The 19,753-nt window shown below is 46.5% G+C and overlaps 2 protein-coding genes and 1 long non-coding RNA gene across 8 annotated transcripts; 1 reads left to right on the forward strand and 2 right to left on the reverse strand.

Annotated features, from left to right (window-relative positions):
- Positions 1-5,670: 5,670 nt before the first annotated feature.
- On the reverse strand, positions 5,671-14,929 carry LOC125553022 (B3 domain-containing protein Os06g0194400). 6 transcript variants are annotated; one of them, XR_007303885.2, is made up of 10 exons: positions 14,112-14,929; positions 11,071-14,012; positions 10,674-10,983; positions 10,536-10,590; positions 10,168-10,329; positions 9,998-10,078; positions 9,680-9,903; positions 8,533-8,591; positions 8,264-8,335; positions 7,664-8,173 (listed from the first exon to the last, which is right to left on the reverse strand). XR_007303885.2 is itself a non-coding variant. In XM_087519098.1 (5 exons), the coding sequence occupies exons 1-4, from the start codon at positions 14,256-14,258 to the stop codon at positions 6,544-6,546; spliced, it is 651 nt and encodes a 216-aa protein (XP_087375224.1). In that variant the 5' UTR covers positions 14,259-14,926; the 3' UTR covers positions 5,671-5,976; positions 6,497-6,543. The 6 variants fall into 6 exon arrangements, 1 of the variants encoding a protein (XP_087375224.1); XR_007303887.2 differs by lacking the exon at positions 8,264-8,335 and having other exon boundaries at positions 9,680-9,777; XR_007303884.2 differs by lacking the exon at positions 8,264-8,335.
- LOC147976929 (uncharacterized) lies at positions 14,008-15,640 on the forward strand. Its single transcript, XR_015601740.1, has 2 exons — positions 14,008-14,237; positions 15,402-15,640. It is a non-coding gene; the product is annotated as an uncharacterized LOC147976929 (long non-coding RNA).
- A 73-nt stretch (positions 15,641-15,713) lies between these two features.
- On the reverse strand, positions 15,714-18,672 carry LOC147976930 (protein FAR1-RELATED SEQUENCE 5-like). The gene is made up of 6 exons (XM_087519097.1): positions 18,518-18,672; positions 18,206-18,430; positions 17,405-17,666; positions 16,624-17,314; positions 15,978-16,431; positions 15,714-15,885 (listed from the first exon to the last, which is right to left on the reverse strand). Coding segments are annotated over exons 1-6 (1,695 nt in total). The 5' UTR covers positions 18,580-18,672; the 3' UTR covers positions 15,714-15,884.
- Positions 18,673-19,753: the final 1,081 nt, after the last annotated feature.

Consider the following 19,753-nt stretch of genomic DNA (forward strand, 5'->3'; position numbering starts at 1 on the left):
CTCTTTTCCCTCAAAAACTAGCAAGAATCCATGAAGGGATTGAGAGTTAGCAAGCTCGAAGAAGGTCAACAATGGGGGAAGAACACGAGCTCAAAGGGGTAAGGTTCAATGGGGAAGAAGACCCCCTTTTATAGGAGGGGGAAAATCCAGCCGTTATGTGCTCAGCCCGCACACGAGCGGTACTACCGCTCCTGGTCCCGGTACAACCGGGACTCACAGTATACGTGCAGAACCCTACCAGGCGGTACAACCAAGCGACCAGGCGGTAGCACCGGTTGAGAAGAACAACCGGACCAACCGTCCAGCCACCGCTCAACCACCGCATAGGAACAGAAGGGAGTCACCCCTGAGTGCGGTAGTCGAGCGGTACCGGGCCGGTGCAACCGCATGGCCTTGAGCGCTCGCGCGGCTAAGTCCTGAGCGGTAGAACCGCTCCGGACACCGGTGGTACCGGTACGACCGGACCAACCGGGCCACCACCGCCCGAGTACCGCATCAAAACAGAGGCCGGACCGGTACTTGGGCGGTGCCTGGCCGGAACAACCGCCCAAGTCTTTGCTGAGCAAGTTGGCGGTACCACCGCCCGGAAGCAGCGGTACAATGGCTGAGAGCTCCAAGCGGTACTACCGCTGGGGCACGCGGTACTACCGCTGGGACCAGACAAAAACCACTTCCAAGAAAACAAGAACTGCCATAACTTTTGCATATGAGCTCCGAATTGAGCAAACTCAAGCTTGTTGGAAACAAGACGGCGAGAAAGAAGAGGCAGGGGAGGTATGCCTAACAAATAAAGGAGTGAAACCTCCAATCGAGAAGAACCGGCAAAACCTCCAACATCGAAAACATCATAGAAGATGCATGCGAACTCCGTTTTCGATGAACTCAAGCTTGTCATCAAGATGACCATAAGCTCTAAGACTCACAAAAGGAACCAAACAAGAACCAAGAAAGATGATGCAAGGATGCAATGATTTGAGCTCTCGACGAATGATACGATCAAGCTACTCCCTAGAGAGCCCCCCTTGATAGTACGACAATCGATCCTACAACCCGGTCTCCCAACTACCACTATGAGACCAGTAAAATAGAAAACCTATCAAGGGCAAACCTTTGCCTTGCACATAGTCCACTTGAGCTAGATGATGACGATCTTGACTTCCTCAAGTTGGACCACCTTTCTTGATTATGTTGGCTCGATGAAGACTAGTTGATTGCTCCCCCATACTCCACTATGGGTGAGCCACTCTTCGAGTTGCTCCACTTGAACTTGCACACTGCAAACTTGATGACGATCACCACTTGATGTCATCCTCCATGGGTTGTATGACATCTTCCTCTTGACGCAAGACCATGGAAGCATACCTAACCCCACAAAGAACTCTCACATAGACCATGGGTTAGTACAAAAAGCGTAATGGACAATGCTTACCATACCATGGGATCACTTGATCCCTCTCGGTACTTCTTCTACACTTTGTGAGTTGATCAACTTGATTCACTCTTGACTTAGTCTTGATCAACATTGACTCTTTCCAACTCTCATCATTTGGATGATGTGTTGAAGGTAAACATGAATGATCACACAATCTTATTCTTCAAGACATGCTTGCAATAAGCTCAATTCACACATGACCAATATTTGGATAATTCCTTGAAAAGCACTTTGGCCATCTCAACTCACACATGACCAATCTTTGGATAATTCCTTGAAAAGCACTTTGGCCATCTCATAAACTCCTTGAAACCAACACATGGACTTCAAGACAATCCTATGGACAAAACCTTCAAATATAACTCAAGGCAACCATTAGTCCATAGAGATTGTCATCAATTACCAAAACCAAACATGGGGGCACCGCATGTTCTTTCAATCTCCCCCATTTTGGTAATTGATGACAATCACTTTCAAGAGAGTTTATACAAGGAATTATGCATCAACATGCAATGCAACAACCAATAATGCATGCGTACGAGATGCGTATGCTTAGGAACAACCAAAGCCAGAAGAGACAACTCTCTAAACTTCTCCACAAAACTCTTTGAAACTTCTCCCCCATTGGCATCGATTGCCAAAATGGGCTAAAAGCTTAGACGGCCAATATAAAATGTGTTCCTCCATAAATTGTGTATTTCTCAACAAGAGTGGAATGCAATACACACATCCAATGGTAAATACTTGGAGGAAGACAAACTATATTGAGGCCCAAAGATTGCAAAAGGAAGATATGCCACAAAGACATAACAAAGAGAGAAACAAGCAATCAAGCAATCAAAAGATACCAATTTAAGCAAGCCATCAAAAGATACCAATTGAACCAACTAGGCCAATGATCCTACGAGCCACATGAATAAAGGATATTATGATAAGAGCGGAGCAGTGTTCTAAATTAGCATAAGGAGTCAATTTGTCATCATTTATCCATGGTTTTTTTTAGAAATGGAGGAGGACCCCCGGCCTCAGCATCTCGACGATGCATGCAACCACTTTATTAATTATTCACACAAGACCTTACAAAGGCATACAATAGTAAGACTGAAGCCACCGTCTAGGCAACAAAAGTGTCGCTACTCCTATCCAATTGATGAAGGGATGCTGATAGTCTGGGCCTAATACCAAACAGACCTCGCAGCCAAACCTAACATCTAAGACCTAAGGTCCCAACCAGGACGCCTGTCGGGTATGGGCACCCACCAGTCCGGCGTGCTCCTCAACCAGGACGCCTGCCAGGTATGAGGCCGCTGCAGCCACCTGCCACCAATCTATCTTCAGAGCTGTACTGCTGCATGAACGTTGCCCGGTCTAGCTGCCGCCGACGCCACCACGATGCCAGACAACGACGACCTCCTGCGTGAGTCCATCATCGCACATTAGACGCCTAATCTCCAGAGCGCCATGCCATCGAGATCTGACACCATCGATGTGTGTGATGAAGCACCGTTCCTCCTCTTGTCACCTCCAGCCATCACTTGCTCCAAAATGATGCCCCCATGAGGGAAAGCGCTACTAAGAACGTCATCATCGTCCGATCCGGGAGACCCAGATCTAGAGTTTCCCCCGGAGCATCCCGAGCCTGATGACGCCAGCTGCAACAGCAGTGCCTCGACAAGGAAACGACATCAAAGACGCCATCATCGTTCGCCATGACCGTAGTCGGCGCGATTTTCATCGGCAGTTGCGCCACCAGGCGTACGGCACCGACCTCGCTGGTTCTTTCGACCGTAGCAAACTGCAAAACGACGCCCTGAAGAGGGGCTACGGCGCAAGAGCACCGCCATCGCTCGATCCCATGGAGATCTAGGGTTTCCCCCGGAGTTGCCCGGGTTGTCAAGGACCAGACAAAGATGTCGACGTGCCGCACTCGCCATCGCGCCGACCGTGACCGGGAGACCAAGCTCACGCCTGAGCCTAGATCCGGCCGCGCCGCCGTCGTCCCTGGCGACCGGGGCGCCCCAGATCTTGAAGCCGCCTGCCATGGGGAATGGGATCGCCGGAGCGCCGCCAGCCCCCGTCGTGATGTCTGGCCGCACGCCACGCTCCGGCCCGGGGGCGCCGGCCCGCGCCAGCTCCTCACAAGCGGGAGGGCACCTAGTCCCCGCCGCCGCCGGCGACGGCAAGGCTTTGCCTGGCTGCGCCCTTGAGCGGCGGCGAGGGAGGAGGAGGACAAGAGCGGGAGTCGGGGGCGACGGGATCTGGGGGCCTCCCCCAGCCGCCGCACGGGGGCGACTTGGGAGGGACGGGACGGGGGCGGCAGCGAAAAGAAAAATCTGAAGACTCGAGAGATATCAGGTACCCGTCTGAACCCGGCCGGTCCATGCATCCTCATTTATCCATGGTGATTAACGCATCTCTGAATGGACCGAATCAGTACTTGCAGGCCAGGTAGAATTGTGCCGAGGAGAAGGAAAATGATACTACAAGGAAGAATGACTGTGGTGGAGGACAATTGGAGCACTACAGTCAAGGAGGTAAGTTGGTATTTGTAGTGAATGGGGTAGATTTTTTTAGAGTGAATGAGGTAGATGAGAAAGGCAGTTGGGACTTAGTGTCTAGCAGACCAGAGCTATGGCGGGCACTGAATGGTTTAAAATGTGCATCAAATGCACTCATAATTGCGACTTACAAAAAGATGACGAACAAACTTCTGAAAATCCACACTGCAAATTCAAAAAGATCAAAGAAGGGAAAACTTGCTAAAGTGAAAAAAAAATTGTCATGACGAAAAATGAGCATGCTGGCCTGCCCACAAGTTAGCCATGCCAGCTTTTTCGTTGAGCGCAAATGATTTAAGGAGTGGGGAGGGAATCAAGGAGGCCAGTTTTCATCACACCGCTCGCTGTTCTCTGGCATGGGGAGTCGAGAAATCTATTTCGTTTCAGATTTATTTAAATCTTAAAAAATATGATTTCCAAAATTTAGGACTCGATGGAGCCCTGATGTCAAGAATCCTCACTCGTAAAAGAACTACTTTTTAGGAAGTCAGTACTATCCCCTATGCTTCCATAACCCCCAAAATATTTTGGGGATGTCCACAAAAACACTTGACACCTGACACTTGCCCCTAAAATTGATCAGAATTTGCCTTTTCTCTGTCCCCTCCGGACCGGAGGGTTTTGGGGCAGGCCACCCACCCGAGCGCTCGGAAGAGAAGACTATCCCAAGGCACCTCAAACAAACAGGAACACGCCTCTATGGTAGAACCCGTCGGGGATGTTAGAAGGGAGAGAGAGGATTGATAGAATAGTTGTTGTATTGCTTGAGCTTCGTGGGTATATATATAGGAATACAATGATCTACCTGAAGTATAAGATAAGCCAGAACAAATCCTAGTCTATCCCGTCTTTTCTAATAATCACGATACTCAACAGGGGAGGCCTGAGAGGCGGTGGTTCGAGGCTGGTGTTTGAAGGGGGGAGGCCTGAGAGGCGGTGGTTCGAGGCTGGTGTTTGAAGGGGGGAGGCCTGAGAGGCGGTGGTTCGAGGCTGGTGTTTGAAGGGCGTCTGGACAATGCCTGTGTCAGGGTTATTGGAGGTGCCCTTTTCTTCCCAGGCTCGACCTTCATGCAGTACATCAATCTATGGGATGCACTTGCTGCCTTGGAGTATGGCCTGCAGCAGCAGGACACTTTCTCTTGGATGTGGAGTAAATCTGGTGCGTATTCTGGTAGTTCTACCTATATTATGCCGTGTCAGGGATCAACGCAGTCTGGAGCACCACGGCTTCGGAGAGCTTGGATGCCACTGAATTGCAAGATGTTCGTTTGGCTGGCCCCAAGCACCGAATATGGTCTGCAGGATAATACGATACCCTTCTTCCTCTGCCTGCAAGAACAAGACAATGCTGATCATATGCTCATCAAGTGTGTTTATGCAAGATATGTTTGGTGGGCCCGCTCGTCGAGAGTCCGACTCGCTGTTCATGCTCACCTGTTGGGGCCTATGGAAGCGCGCAATGCTCGGGTCTTCACAAATGTCACTCAGCAGGGCAACATGGCAACGAACAGGCGTTCTCCTAGTCCGACCAATAGTGGCTGATTTCAAGATCGAAACTGCTGGGCAGCACGACAGCTGCACGATGCTCGATCCAGCCGTCTGGTCATATGAGAAGCTTCTTTGCAATTTTGGTGTGGTGTTGGCCATAGCAATCAACCTGTCATCGCCTCTTGGCCTACCTTGTAGAAACTTTCTCTTCTTCTATAAAAATTTAGTACGCTTAAACGTACTCTAGAAAAACAGGAACAGCCACAGGAAATGCACTCGAGGCCATCATCAGGCTAGAAGCATATTTTGGGGGGAGAGTAGAAGCAATTAGTTTCAACCCATATAAGGTCTGCAGCACGCGCTGTTACCTACTACTACTATCTAGTCTAGGTTAAAAATCCTGCTACACCGGGACCAGGAATGCGACGACTCGACATGACGAAACTGGAGTTGCAGCCGAATCTCCAGCATCAGGGAAGAAATTGCTTCTCTTACAAACTGCAAAAGAAACAAACATATTTGACATGTCAGAATTTATACGGATAGATCAGAACTGTATACAAGGGCGTTTAATTCAGTACTGTAACTGCTGATCGAGTCTTAAGGGGGCAGCTTTTAATTTATACGAGCGCATCTAAGATGTCGATTGATTAGTTTGGGCGTTTGGCTGCCGAGAAGTCTCAAAGTTCGTTCGTACGTAAACTGCAGCTTCCCGTGTACTTTCATGGCTAGCATAAGTAAAAAGCAACAAAATAAGGTGCCAGTTTCACATGTCAGGCCCGAAATCTCAAGCCAATAGGGGAATGGGAGAAACGACCAGTGCATTTCAGGAGAACATCCAGCTCCAGTGCAAGAAACACAGTTATGTTTGCTCATAACTCGTAAGCGGGCGGGTTTGTAATTTCATCCACAAACTGAGTTTGGCCAATTATGAAATCGGTGACTCGGCAAACGGTAAAGGGATATTTAATTCAGGTATTCCGTAACCTAGGCAAACAACGGTATAAGAACAATGTACCTGCCCCGATCAATCATTGTATCAGAATTCAGAAGCACACAGCTTCATTAGTGTTCGTCCTCATCGTCAGAAGTTTTGTCATTCCCATAACCTGAACTTGCCCTAATTACGTAAACCTGCACCATTTACATCGAAGAAGTCAGATAATGTGCACTGTTAGCAGTAAGATAAAATGACCCCCCCATGATCAGGCCTCGAAAGAACCCTTTCCACTAACTGAAGGCATCTGGTACTGATATTGAGAAATTGGATCGTTTCCTGCAAACTGTGTGCAGAATTGGCAGTCCAAACAGGCCTAACTTCTTATCTTTCAATATGTAGACACAACTCCCTAGTTTCAACCATGGATAAAGCATGTAACCTGCTTTATAATTTAAATCTAGGACATGCCAAAAACATTGAAGTTTGATACTACACAATGACTTGGTCTAGTTTGGTTATTATGGAGCCATAACAGGTTTTTCCCATGTAGTAGTATACAGCCACATTGGAACAAGTTATATATATTATGCGCTCGAACAGTCGAACTGAATGTGGAGTTCCTGGTAGTAAAAGCAGAGCGATTTTATCCATGGAATGGTGAAGATGCTGAATCTGACCTTGAACTTTGTCCTCTCTGTGAGTTGGAAAACCAAGCAATCGCCGTCGGCGAGGTCATGGTGGGCGGCGAACCCTCTCCACCCCTTCCTGAGGAAGTGGTGTCTGGCATTGTACAGCATGTGGAACTCGTCATCCGCCTCGTCCACCAAGACGACCGCCTCGTCGTGCGCCGGGAGATACTCGATGAAGTGCTTGGGGATTGTCTGTCACGTCACGATGCATACATATAAGATATAACCCACCGAATCAACATCCAATCCGATCCAAGAACCACATCCAGATGCAGTGCAAGTTTTCCGGCTATAATACCATCACGGCTGCCCTGCTGGCGCAGTCGTGGGTCACGGGCTTGACGAAGGCGGGCCAGCGGATGCCGTGAATCCGGCGCTGGAGCTCCTCCGCCTTTTGTTTGGCGGCGGCGACGGCGGCGGCCCTCTGGTAGTCGCGCTGCGGCGCGCCCTTGAGGTAGTTGGGCTGCTCCGGGAGGCCGGCGACGCGGCCGGACCGCCGGAGCTCGCCGGGCCCCGGGGCCTTGCGCTTCTGCGGCACCAGTTATCTCCACTACTATTAAACAATTCAACAAGAACTTTCTTAGATGCACCCCACAATTACCCCCACAACACCAGACAACTCATTCACCACCGCACGATTAGTCCCACAGATCTGAATCTAACAGCCATAATTTTTGAGATTGCTTTATGGTGTGCACTTTGCAATTTCCAATGACTGACCATACTCCACCATCCCACAACCCTTCCCTCGAACTACCAGTCCCACGTCCTTCGACAATCACGCAATTCTGATCGCAGATAAGGAAGGAATCTGCCTCCCCTCGCCCAGGAGCATCTCTGCCTTGCGTCACCATAGCGCCAACACCGTCTTCCTGCACGGCGACCTCGCGCCACTCCACCGGGCAGTCGCCTCCCTGCACGATCGATGTAGCGGGCGCCCAGGAGGCTGCCCTGCCCCCTCGCAGCGTCGCACAAGTCCGCCAGATCGCCCCTGCCCAGGAACCCGCCGGGCACCCGCGCGGCCGCCCCCGCCCTGCACGGCCTCTGGACCAGCTGTAATTCTTTCCTGCACTCAAGATTAGAATTTTCAGAATAGTTATACTCCACTGTCTATCTTTACAGAACAGGAAATCAAACATTAGGACATTAGGCATACCATTCAGATTGTAAAAGTGCACACCATTCTAGCATACTAGGGCAGAGGAATGGTACATCGCGCCAGTCTTTCCTAATTATTGATTGCACAGCAGAATTATTCGTTTTCCATCTCTAATTACTGATTTCTATGTGGAAAATGGTTAGTATTTGCCTACTGTAAATCTTCTAACTGACTGGAGCATGCAACCTGTTGTACAACTCTGTTCACACACAATATATCAACAAAAAGGACAGTTTAGTATTTTTAACACAAACGTCGGTATTTACCTTCCCGAGCCAGTATTGTCACATGGTCAGCTATATGTTGCATTGTCAAGGGGAGTGTCCTGAGAGATGACACGGATTTTGGTTAAGCCAAACAAGGAGGTTGATAAATCCGGAAAAAGCACAAAGAACATTGTCTACAGAGATGTTTTGGGGAGATGGGTCAGGTGCGTTATTCCATTATTTATTTGCACATAATAATATATTATTTTATCTTTAACTACTCCTAGGTCTAACATTATTTGTTTTTCATTTGCAGGTTTTATCGAAGGAGAAGAAGAAGCGGAAGAGGAGGTAAGGTGGATGAACACAAGAGTATCTTATTCGATCCAGCAAAAGGTGAGAGCTTTGCTCTCCTTCTCCATCTGACCCCCCTCTCACATGGGGTATGCACATGCTATGTAATGATCAGATGGGGTACACATATATAATGATGAATGGCTAGGCCCTTTTTCAGATAATATGAGCAACATATATGCAACCGTGTTCTTGTGCTAATGTTTTGAGCTGCTGCGCATCTTTTTGAGCTATCATGCAAAATATTTATCTATTGTTTGGAGAATGTGCTGTTGTGCTCATGTTTTCAAATATTTCAAGGAGCTTCAGGATGTCAGGTGAGAAACCGTGCAAAGAAAAAAGGTTGAACAAAAAAGAACTTATGGAAGAGGCAAAGGACAAACTGAGTATCGACGTACTCCATGATAGAGAGGAGAAAGAAAGGAGTCGGCACATGAAGAGAGGCACCCAAAGTTAAAATGTTGTAGTATTAATAACGTCAAGAATCTATCATGGTTATTGGTTATAGTTCAGCATCAGCTAAGATTGTGCACATTTGGATTACATGGTTTCATGTTTGAGCTGACTTTCTTCTTGTTAATGTCAAGCGTTATTACTTATTACTACTATATTGGCTTTTTTGTTAATGTCAAGCGTTATTACTTATTACTACTATCTGAACATACGCCCAGTACATAAGTTTGCTTTACCAGCAAAATTTAAGTTGGCTGAGATCATTGTCACAGAGCTATAGTATATCCTGTGTACAGGAGCAGCAACTTCATTCACAAACACCTTCTCTTGAAAATCGTGATTAAAATTCACAAGTGATACCTTTTTTCTTTCTGGTATTGTAGCACCAAAGCAAACTCACCTTGATCATATCCTTAACGAATCGAAGACTCTTTCTCCTCGAGAGAAATCCTTGACCTCCATTTTCTTCTATCTCGCCTGTTGGTCCTCATTCAACATCTGAGTTATCAGCCAAATCGCGTTTTCAGGATCCAAAACATAGAACACGGCCACTGAGATTCTCTCTTTCTCAGAATTGGTTACAACCCTATGTACTGGCCCTTTAAATATCCCGTTGGTCATTATCTGCCCCAATAAAAATAACCCGAGGTTCAGAGATGGCTACCTCCATTGTCGCATAAATATGGGAGGAATTTACTTAAGGTTCAGAGATGGCTACCTCCATTGTAACACCAACGTTGATCAGCAAGGTGTAGTTAGACACAGTTGGAACATTGTACCACGTTCCATCTCTGAGAAACTGCAGTCCAGCGACATCTTTGTCCATTAGAAGAACCGTAAGAGCATAGACATCAAAGTGAGGCTTGATGCCCAATTACAAGATCAAACCTTGGACACGGAGGATAGTAGTTGAATCTAGCATAAGTGAGAGCCCTGTCGCTAAACTGGTGAACTAGGCTATGTTCATCAAGCTCCAACAGCTTGGCCATTGCACGAAGGATGTCGTATTTGATTCTCTTGCTCCTCGATGTGTACTCATGCAGGTCATCCCTGCAAATACCACCAAGGTAGTTCAGTTAACCCAAGTATGGTATATGGACGATGGTTTCTTTCATATAAGTAATTATTTATGAAGTTTTTCCAGGCCAAGCTAGATTACTAGCTTGTATCAAATATTGCAAAATTTTCTTTTACAAGTTAGCAGCATGGCCAAGGGAAGAATGTATTAAGAGCAGACTCCAGACAGACGGGTTTACCTCTTTCGATTCAAACTTGTTGCTCCCATCCCCTTTCGGCACCTCCTTCTCGTATCTGAACCATTAAGGGACGCGTCATCAACACGGGCACCAACAAAGAGGATGGAAGGAAAATCATAGGCTTGGAAGAAAGCTTACTCTTTTTTACCAAACGATTAACAGCCTCCTGCAAGTTGGCGAGCAGGCTGCAGGGACCTACAGTGTCTTGGACCTTCCCGGCCCCGTTGGCTGCTGCGATGCACCAGACACAACTAGGCGGCAACTGCGGTGGCGAAGGCAGTGCCGCACGGAACACGCCATGGCCCCTGAGCAGCTAATCCTATGGGCCGAACATTTCACACAGTGAGGCTATATAGCGATTTGACGGGGAGGAGCAGGCGGCGGGCGAGGAGAAGCATAGGGAGGGTCCCGAGCAGCAGCAAAGCACGCGGAGGTCTTCATGGTCATCCTAATCAAGATGGAAATCAAGACGGGGTCAGAGAGCAGAGCATCCGGATCGAGGGGACTCAGGGGAGAGTAAGAGTTGGAACCTGACCTTGATGGCGTCCCGAGCAGGGGGGAGGGAAGTTCGTGGCGGCGAGCAACGTGCATCGGCAGGAGGGAGGGCCCCGGCGTCGCCGGCGAGCATGCCGAGCTCGAGCGCCCCGGCATCGCCAGGAGGATGTAGACCCCAGCGTCACCGGATAGGTCCGCCGGTAGTGCTGACGAAGGGGAGGGGCTTGTGCGTCCGCCGGCGTTGCTGAAGAAGGGGAGGGGCGGCCACCAGATAGCTCCGACCATGGATGGGGATCGCGTTGTAGATAAGGAACGAGGGAGTCAGGGGGAGAATGGGGAAGAGAGACTGAAAGAAGTGTGAGGGGCGGTGGAAGGTTGACTGATTTTTTTATCTCTATACTATACGTGGTATAATAAGACAGTGATCCCCTCAGTGATGGTGAGTGAGTGCGGCATTGTCCAAACCAAAAAATATACTCCTATCTTCTAAGAAAAACCATTATACTCTCTATTCCTAAATACAAGTCTTTTAGATATTCTAATATGGACCACATCACTCTAAAATACGCCTATATTTATCCATATGTAGCCCATATTTCTAAAATGACTTATATTTAGCAACGGAAGAAATATTTCTTAGGGCATGTCTGGTTCACCTGCGTGGGTGAGATTTTTGTTTTCGTCACGTTTTGTTACAGTCATGATCATTTGATGATTTTAAATTTAAAAAATATAAATCTCTATAAAAATGATAAACTTTATTGAGTATATCTAAGTTTTGCAATTATGCAGGTCATCTTATGGTCCGTAGATGGTAAATTTTATGGAGTACTTCACATGGGATATTTTGTCTAACACTCTTACACATGTATTTTTCACTGTGCATCATTATACTTATTGAATGTATGATTCACCATAAACCCCCTGAGAATTTCAAAACATCCTATCCATCACCAGAAGTTGAGCTCATCTAGCAGTCATTTATCCTTTCATCATATGTCAATCCAACAAACGATGACTTGACAGATGAACTTTGCTTGTTCATTGGTATGGTTGTCTCAACTTTTTATCCATATCAATACCTACTTAAAACCATGGTCGGCAACCTAAATAGTGCGCTTGAAGCTCCAAAACCTGCATTCAAGGTCGATATCTCTAAAGAGAAAATTCCTTATTTGACACTGTCTTAAAATCTGGTTTCTTATTTGACACTGGAAAAGTTTTTCTTCCCTATTTGACACTAGTCCTAAATTTTATTCCCTATACGACACTTTCGTCCATTTTAAGCCTAAATGACACCTGAAAAGACGATTTTGCCCCCATGCGGTATGTGTGTGCTGTTGCTTGTGTGGATGCACGCGCACATGTGTGCTGCTGCTGCATGTGTGTGTGCATGTGTGCCGCTGCGTGTGTACGTGCGCGTGTGTGTGCTGTTGCATGCCTATGTGCTGCCTGCGTGTGTGCTGTTGCTGCTGCGTGTGTGTGCGCGTGCATGTGTGTTGCTGTGTGTGTGTGTGCGCGTGTGTGCACGTGCGCGTGCGTGTTGTTGCGTGTGTATGCGCGTGCGTGCGTGTGTGTGTTGGTCAATGTGTATGTGTTGTTGCGTGTGTGCTCCTGCCCTCGCACTGGTGCTGCGTGTGTGCGTTATTGCCCCCCACACACATACCATATGAGGGGCAAAAGAGTCTTTTTAGATGTCATTTAGGCTCAAAATGAACGGAAATGTCATATAGGGAATAAAATTTAGAACTTGTGTCAAACAGGGAAGAAATTTTTTTCCAGTGTCAAATAAGGAAGCAAATTTTAAGATAGTGTCAAATAAGGAATTTTCTCATCTCTAAATGGGAATGCACAGTTCATGTTTCTCCAACAAACTCACACTGGCATGAATCTTTATAATGCATTACAATATTTATCTATTCATTCAAAGCACATCATGTCTTTATTTCATACATGCAGTGCCCAGTCGCGTTATTTGGTTTTTAATTTCATGTAGTCATTGTGCGATGAAAAACTATATTTTCCCATACCGTGAGTGTTTACACCAAGCTTATACGTATACACATTGCACATGCAACTTGTTATAACAAAATGTTGTATAATGCATATGTAGGATGGTTTTCAACCGAGAAAGCAATTTTTGGTGCATATTCTAAAGTGTGAAGAGAATGAAGCTCAAAACAATATCCCATCCATTGAACGAAGCATCATAGATCACATCTATAGATGGACCTTCATTGCTTCAAAAGACGATGGACCTTCAAGAGATGCTTAGTTCTGGTTTTAAATATATTTTTTGTAACAATTATAATACAATTATTATGTGACCGTTAATTTTATGCGGAGACATATTTCTGAATCATGTGTTACACGCGCGCTCATAATCATTGGGCATTAGACACATTTAAATGGCTCGGTAAAAAATTCACTAAAATAAAAATTAGATTTATAATAGATATTTTTACTATAGATTATATACGTGTGTTGGATCACAAATATGCCACACTTTTAAAAATACAATTTGAGTGACATCATAACATTTTTTAGCCATTCGAATTTTTTTGTAAAATTTATTTTAGTATTATACCATGTGAACTCATTTTGTTTCAGCACGTGCATGCTTACTATATAAGTAGGGGAGAAAAAGGAGATGGAAGACCGGAGGCAAGGAAGAAGGGGAGGATCTGACGGACCGGCCTGGGCTTGGTTGGGCTTGGGCCTGGCGGCGGCCTCGCGGACGGCGGCGGAGAGATGGTGCAGGCGGAGCTCCTCCAGCTTCCGGCGGTTCTCCTCCATCTGCCTCCGGCGCTGCTCCTCGTACGAGTTGGATTCCGCCATTGCCTTTTCGATTCTGCTTCCTCTTCCTCTTCTTGGGTGTGTGTTTTCCAGCCGCTTTGCGCCCGCGAGGTAGTTGGGCTGCTCCGGGAGGCTGGCGACGCGGCCGGACCGCCGGAGCTCGCCGGGGGGCGGGGCCTTGGGCTTCTGCGACACGGAAGCAGCGGACCAGTCATATATACGGGAGAAAAAGGAGATGGAAGACCGGAGCCAAGTACTAAGAAGAAGGGAGAGGAACTGACGGACCGGCCTGGGCTTGGGGTTGGGCTTGGGCCTGGCGGCGGCCTCGCGGACGGCGGCGGAGAGGTGGTGCAGGCGGAGCTCCTCCACCTTCCGGCGGTTCTCCTCAATCTGCCTCCGGCGCTGCTCCTCGTACGAGTTCGATTCCGCCATTTCCCCTTCCTGACTCTGCTTGCTTGCCTCCTTCTGGACTCTGCTCGTCAATTCAATCCCACCCCTCAGCTTTCGCGGTTATTGCGACTCCAAAGTCCAAACACGAAAATGCCCACAGGAAGCCCATTTTCAAAATACCACCATTTTCCACAGTGCAAAAATAAAATAAAATTAAAAAATTGTAGTGTGCATACAGAGGAACATATATAACACGATTGAGGAAATTTTCATACTCCCTCCTTCCATCTATATAGGGCCTAATGTGTTTTTCAAGACAACCTTTGACTATTGATAAGATTAATACTAGCACATGAGATGTATACTATGAAAATTATATTATTGGAAGCTCCTTTGACATACAAAATTGAAGTTATGCTTTGTGTAAGTTGTATGTCATATATTATTGCTCTAACATTTGGTTAAAGTTAGCCTCGAAAAACGCATTAGGACCTATATAGATGGAAGGAGGGAGTAACAATATACTTTCACATGCGGCATAGAAAAAAAAGGACAAATACATGCATGAAAATGGGACAATTTTTTGTTTGTTGTTGGTCCGGATTCTTTTAGCTTGCAAGTCAACCTACTTTTTAACGACAATTTACAGATTTGTCAGGTATATTCATAGGAATGTTTTTTTTATTTCTTGAAACCTAAAAATATCATTTTTGATTTACTTTCTTGGAAATAGGGCTACATGTAGCCCGTCCTACTCAACTTCATTTCCAAACAAACAACCATATTGGCCCGGTTTGTTAGAGCAAAGATAATATAGTAGAGCCAATTCCCGAAAATTTGGAGGAGAGAACGAGCGCGTGCGCTCCTGGTATCTTCGACCATCGATTTAGCTATGGGGATGCGTTCAGCAGAAAGTAATAAATGCGTTGTCGGTGTACGTGCGCGGCATACGGGGAAGTACAGTTTCCAGTACGTACAGGATGGAGGGGGGAGTAGACGGAGCACGTCGGTCTGGGACTTGGGGTCGGTTATGTGCCAAAGAGTACCAGTGGATTTGGATTTGCATCGCCCAGTCGGTCTAGGAATTGGATTTGCATCGCCCAGTTTTACCACCTCTAAAGCATGTGTATAAAGATTCGAATGTCTGAAAGTTATGGAGTTAGCTGAAATCCTGTCTTTTTGAAGGTGTGCCAAGTGAACTGGAAGAACATCTCTTGCATCTATTGTCCACCTTTTGAGTATATGCCTTGCTGGAATTCCGTCTATCCCCAAGAAATCAAGAACCTGCAATAAATTGTGTAATTGGTCAGTGCATTTTTCCTTTGCAACTAAGTATGCTATCTAACATTGTTGTAAGTATATGAAGATTATGTATTGGTATCTTAACTGAATGACAGCATAGCAATCCGGTATGTTCAAAGTTACCGCACTCACATGAGAGTTTCTGACTCTCAGACAGGAAATGCACTATGTACAACACTCTGCACCACTTGTCATGCCTCTCTGGATTGTAGCGGTGTACATAGTATTTTGAACCTTTTTCGACTTCTTCTACCCAGTACTGCCTTGCTTCATACAAGATTTCACCAAATTTCTCAAACATTGCTCGAGTGTAGATTTTGCTAGCATGGAACTCCAATGGCGTGTTGACCTTCATAGCTGCTGATGTCTGTACATACAAATTTTTGTTGTTACTATGTATCATAATTTCTCATGTTGGAATAAAAAAAGAAAATTAAAGGCGGTGATGCTGTAACTCACTATTTTTGTTCGTCTTCATAATTTTCATTTGCTTCTCGGTCGAAAAGAAGTCTCATGTATTGCCGAACGAATAAGTGCATGGGGCAGCTTGCTGGCACGTATCCCTTGAGCATGTGGTTTGCGCTTTCACTTCGCTGTGTGCTTGTCATCTTTGCACAAAATTTGCCCCTGAAGTATGGTTTTGCCCACTTCTCACGTACTTCATATATGCTTGCCATGTACTGGTTTTTTTGTAAACTGTATTTATCAAGCAGCTCTCCCCATGCATTTTCAAATTCATCTTCTGTCAACATGTGGTTGACAATTTTATGGAATTCTGCTCTGAAGTTGCTTCGCTTTGTGTAATATGTACCAAGTTTCTCTTTTGCCTTCTTAAGTATGTGCCACTTGCACCACCGGTGTGTGGTTTCGGGCATTGTTTTCTCTATTGCCAGCTCCATAGCCCTGCATTGATCTATTCAGACAAAGAGGTAGATGTTACTTATTGTATGATTTGGTCTTCCAGCAGTAATGACATGATTACCAATCAGTAAGTACCGTTTTCTGGCTGTTGTACCTCTTAAGTATATCTACCATGCCAGCATTTGTATGTGCTTATGGAGTACTATAAGAGGGATTAAATTTTGATAGTTTTTGGTGCATTTACCTGTAAGTATGGTCTGGGGATGCTTGCCGCCTATCATGCGGATGAATTCATTGAACACCCACTCGAAAGTTTCTGATGTCTCATCCCTGACAAGAACACCACCAAAGATAATGCTTTGGAAGTGGTTGTTTACTCCAACAAAAAGTCCGAACGGCATATCATACATATTTGTTCTATATGTTGTGTCAAATGTTATTGCATCTCCAAAATAGTGGTACTGCATCCTGCTTGCACCTGTTGACCAAAGTAAATTCCTTATCCGGCTATCACTGTCAGGTTGAACTCTGTAATACAAGCCAACATCTTTTGAACCCAATTCTGCAAAGACATCCATAGTTTTTCGGACATCATCGTCTGCTTGGTCTCGGCTGATTTCACCACAGAGTCCCCTCAAAGCCCTTTTTGTGAAAGGCAGATTATTCATTGATCCAAAGAAACTACCAAGTATGTTATGAACTTTCCCAATGCTAATATTGTTTTCTCTAAGCTGCTTCACAAGGTCTCTTGTATATAGATCAATATGCTTATGTGAAGGCCGGTATACCTTTTCGCCACACTTATCTGTCAAAGCGTGGTTGTGCGATGGCTGGTGCTCACTTATATACCAGCCATTGTCATTGAATCGAAGCAAACGAATCATTGCAGGGCACTCACAGCGGCAGGTCCGTGTATTCCCTCTCTTTGGTTTGCCCTGAAAATCCAAAAAAGTATCATACACTGTGTTAGTGGATATCCAGAAAATCGTGGCAACAATCTGTAGCTGAATTCATTTTGTACTTACTGAACATCCACAAAGTATTTCCTGCATACACTTGGTTCTCTCAACATTTAGCCGGCTTTTGCCGTATCTTATACCGAAACCGATTTCCCAAGAGTATAGATTGTAGAAGTCGTATGCTTCTCCCAACGAATCGAAATTATATCCAACCACTGGAACCACAACTGTATCACCTTTGTTTTCTGCATATCCTCTTAGTGTTTTTTCGAGGGCACACACTCTCCCAGCACAAGGAACACGCTCGGGGGCTTGCCCAATCCTGACCCTGCACGGTGAAGAAAGTATTACTTCTATTTGTTAATGGATGTTCTTAATTTTATATACAGAATTCATTAATTACGAATGATCTGCATGCATATGCATGTCTACTGCGATGTTTTTTTTTTGTTGAAATGCTAGATTTGGAGGTGCGAACGAGCGAAAACAATTGCAAATGGTGCTACATTTTATACCGGAAGTAAATTTGTATAAGCAGCAAGCAAGTATCTACAGCAGAAATACACATTTTTGCATCTCAAAGTCAATGGAATACTGTTTGACACGCAAAGGTGCAGCAGCACCACCACTCTTTTCAGAGTTATACATTCTTAAAAGAGGACAATCATGGAAGTGCAATTTTTACTTTTACAGTTACGAAATGCGCTCATATGCATCTTTCTGTAATATTTATTCAGTCAAAATGTAACTATGCTTTTCATTGGAAGAATTCAGTTTTGTCAAGAGCACACCATTCAGGTTAATTGCCAATTCTCGACATCTACTTTCTTGTAGGAGGTAAGCATGTACAGGCCCGAACGAGCATACCTTCTTGTCCATCCGGGGACCTCAGCATCTTCTTTTCCTGTAGATGGCTGCGGATCGACTGGTGTCAAGCTCAGTGCTTCTCCAGCGGGCTTCAAAGCCAACTCCATTCTGATAGATGGGTCGCCAACATCCCCCATGCTCGATTCAGTGGTTGACTCAGTCTGTGCAGAAGTAGGCTCACCGGTCGTCATCAGATGGTCGGATCCAAGATCCGGCAGGGGGAACCTGCGAAACGAAAACGTGGATCCGTAAGCTTGCCTCGCAGCACGTGTATCATTACGAAATTTGGAAAATAAGGAGTGGGAAGCATACCTGTCCACCGGATCTGAAAGGAACTCCAGCCCGACGCCGTTGACCTCTGCAGTCGCCATCATCTGTTGATTTGGTCGGTGCCGCTGCTGACAACTTGACCGAAAGGGCGTGCGGGAGGAGGAGGAAGGGGGGTTATGAAGCTGGCCGTGGGCCCGTGTTGTTATTTATTACTTTTTCCGTCCGGTGCACGTTGTTATATTAGACGGAACTTTTATATGTATACGTTATGCACCATTGTTAACTTTTATGTACCTTCAGCACAGGTTGCTGGACTACGGCGTTAAGGACACAGGAGCATCTCCGAGACGTATACGCCAACAGTACAGCCAAGGCAGTTAATATGCACACCTCATTAGTACCACCGGACAAAAACTGAGTCGCTCCTTCCATTCGTCCACATACCAGGAGCGTACGCGCCCGTCCTCTACAACGCCACTCTCATTCAATTCCTGGCTATATGTTACTGTCACATCGCTTATACCTGATCTAAGAGAAACTATATAACACAATCGCCATCGGTCCACGAGGGCACGCACCGCCTAGGCTTGCCGCTTAGCTAGGATCTGGACACGAGCATCATCCGCGGCCTTGTCCTTCACATGCTTCTCCAACGTGGCGTGGTGCGACTCTTCCTTGGCGGCTCCATGCGCATTCACCCTCTCACGGCAGGCACGATCTCGGCTTTGCCGCCGCAGTTGGGGCATCTGGAGCATCCATGGCCGGCCGCATTGGCGGCATTGACCTGGGACTCGGAGCCCGAGTTGCGGGGACAAAGACCTAACGTCCGAGTTGCTCGGACGCCACGGGGGCATTCCCAGAGGCACGCATGTACCTCCAACAGCCTCTCGCCTGATAGAGTATAGACATCTTCCTCAAGCCGCTGCTCCTTGACTCTAGATTTAGAGCGAACACACATGCCTCGAGGGGGTTCTCAGAGGCATGCCTGTACCTTCAGCCACCGCTCGCCGGATCCGTAGTACTAGACATCTTCCTCAAGCCGCCCCTCTTGACTCCGGATTTGGAGCCAACACACACGCCTTGAGCCGCCGCTCCTCGACTCCGAATTTGGAGCGAAACACACACATGCCTCGAGCCGTCACTCCTCGACTCCCGATTTGGAGCCAACACACACGCCTCGAGCCGCCGCTCCTCGACTCCGAATTTGGAGCGAAACACACACCCGCCTCGAGCCGTCACTCCTCGACTCCCGATTTGGAGCCAACACACATGCCTCAA

This window comes from Triticum urartu, chromosome 4A (genome assembly GCF_056163025.1).
Source record: "Triticum urartu cultivar PI428250 chromosome 4A, HENAU_Tu73, whole genome shotgun sequence".
Classification (NCBI taxonomy): Eukaryota; Viridiplantae; Streptophyta; class Magnoliopsida; order Poales; family Poaceae; genus Triticum; species Triticum urartu.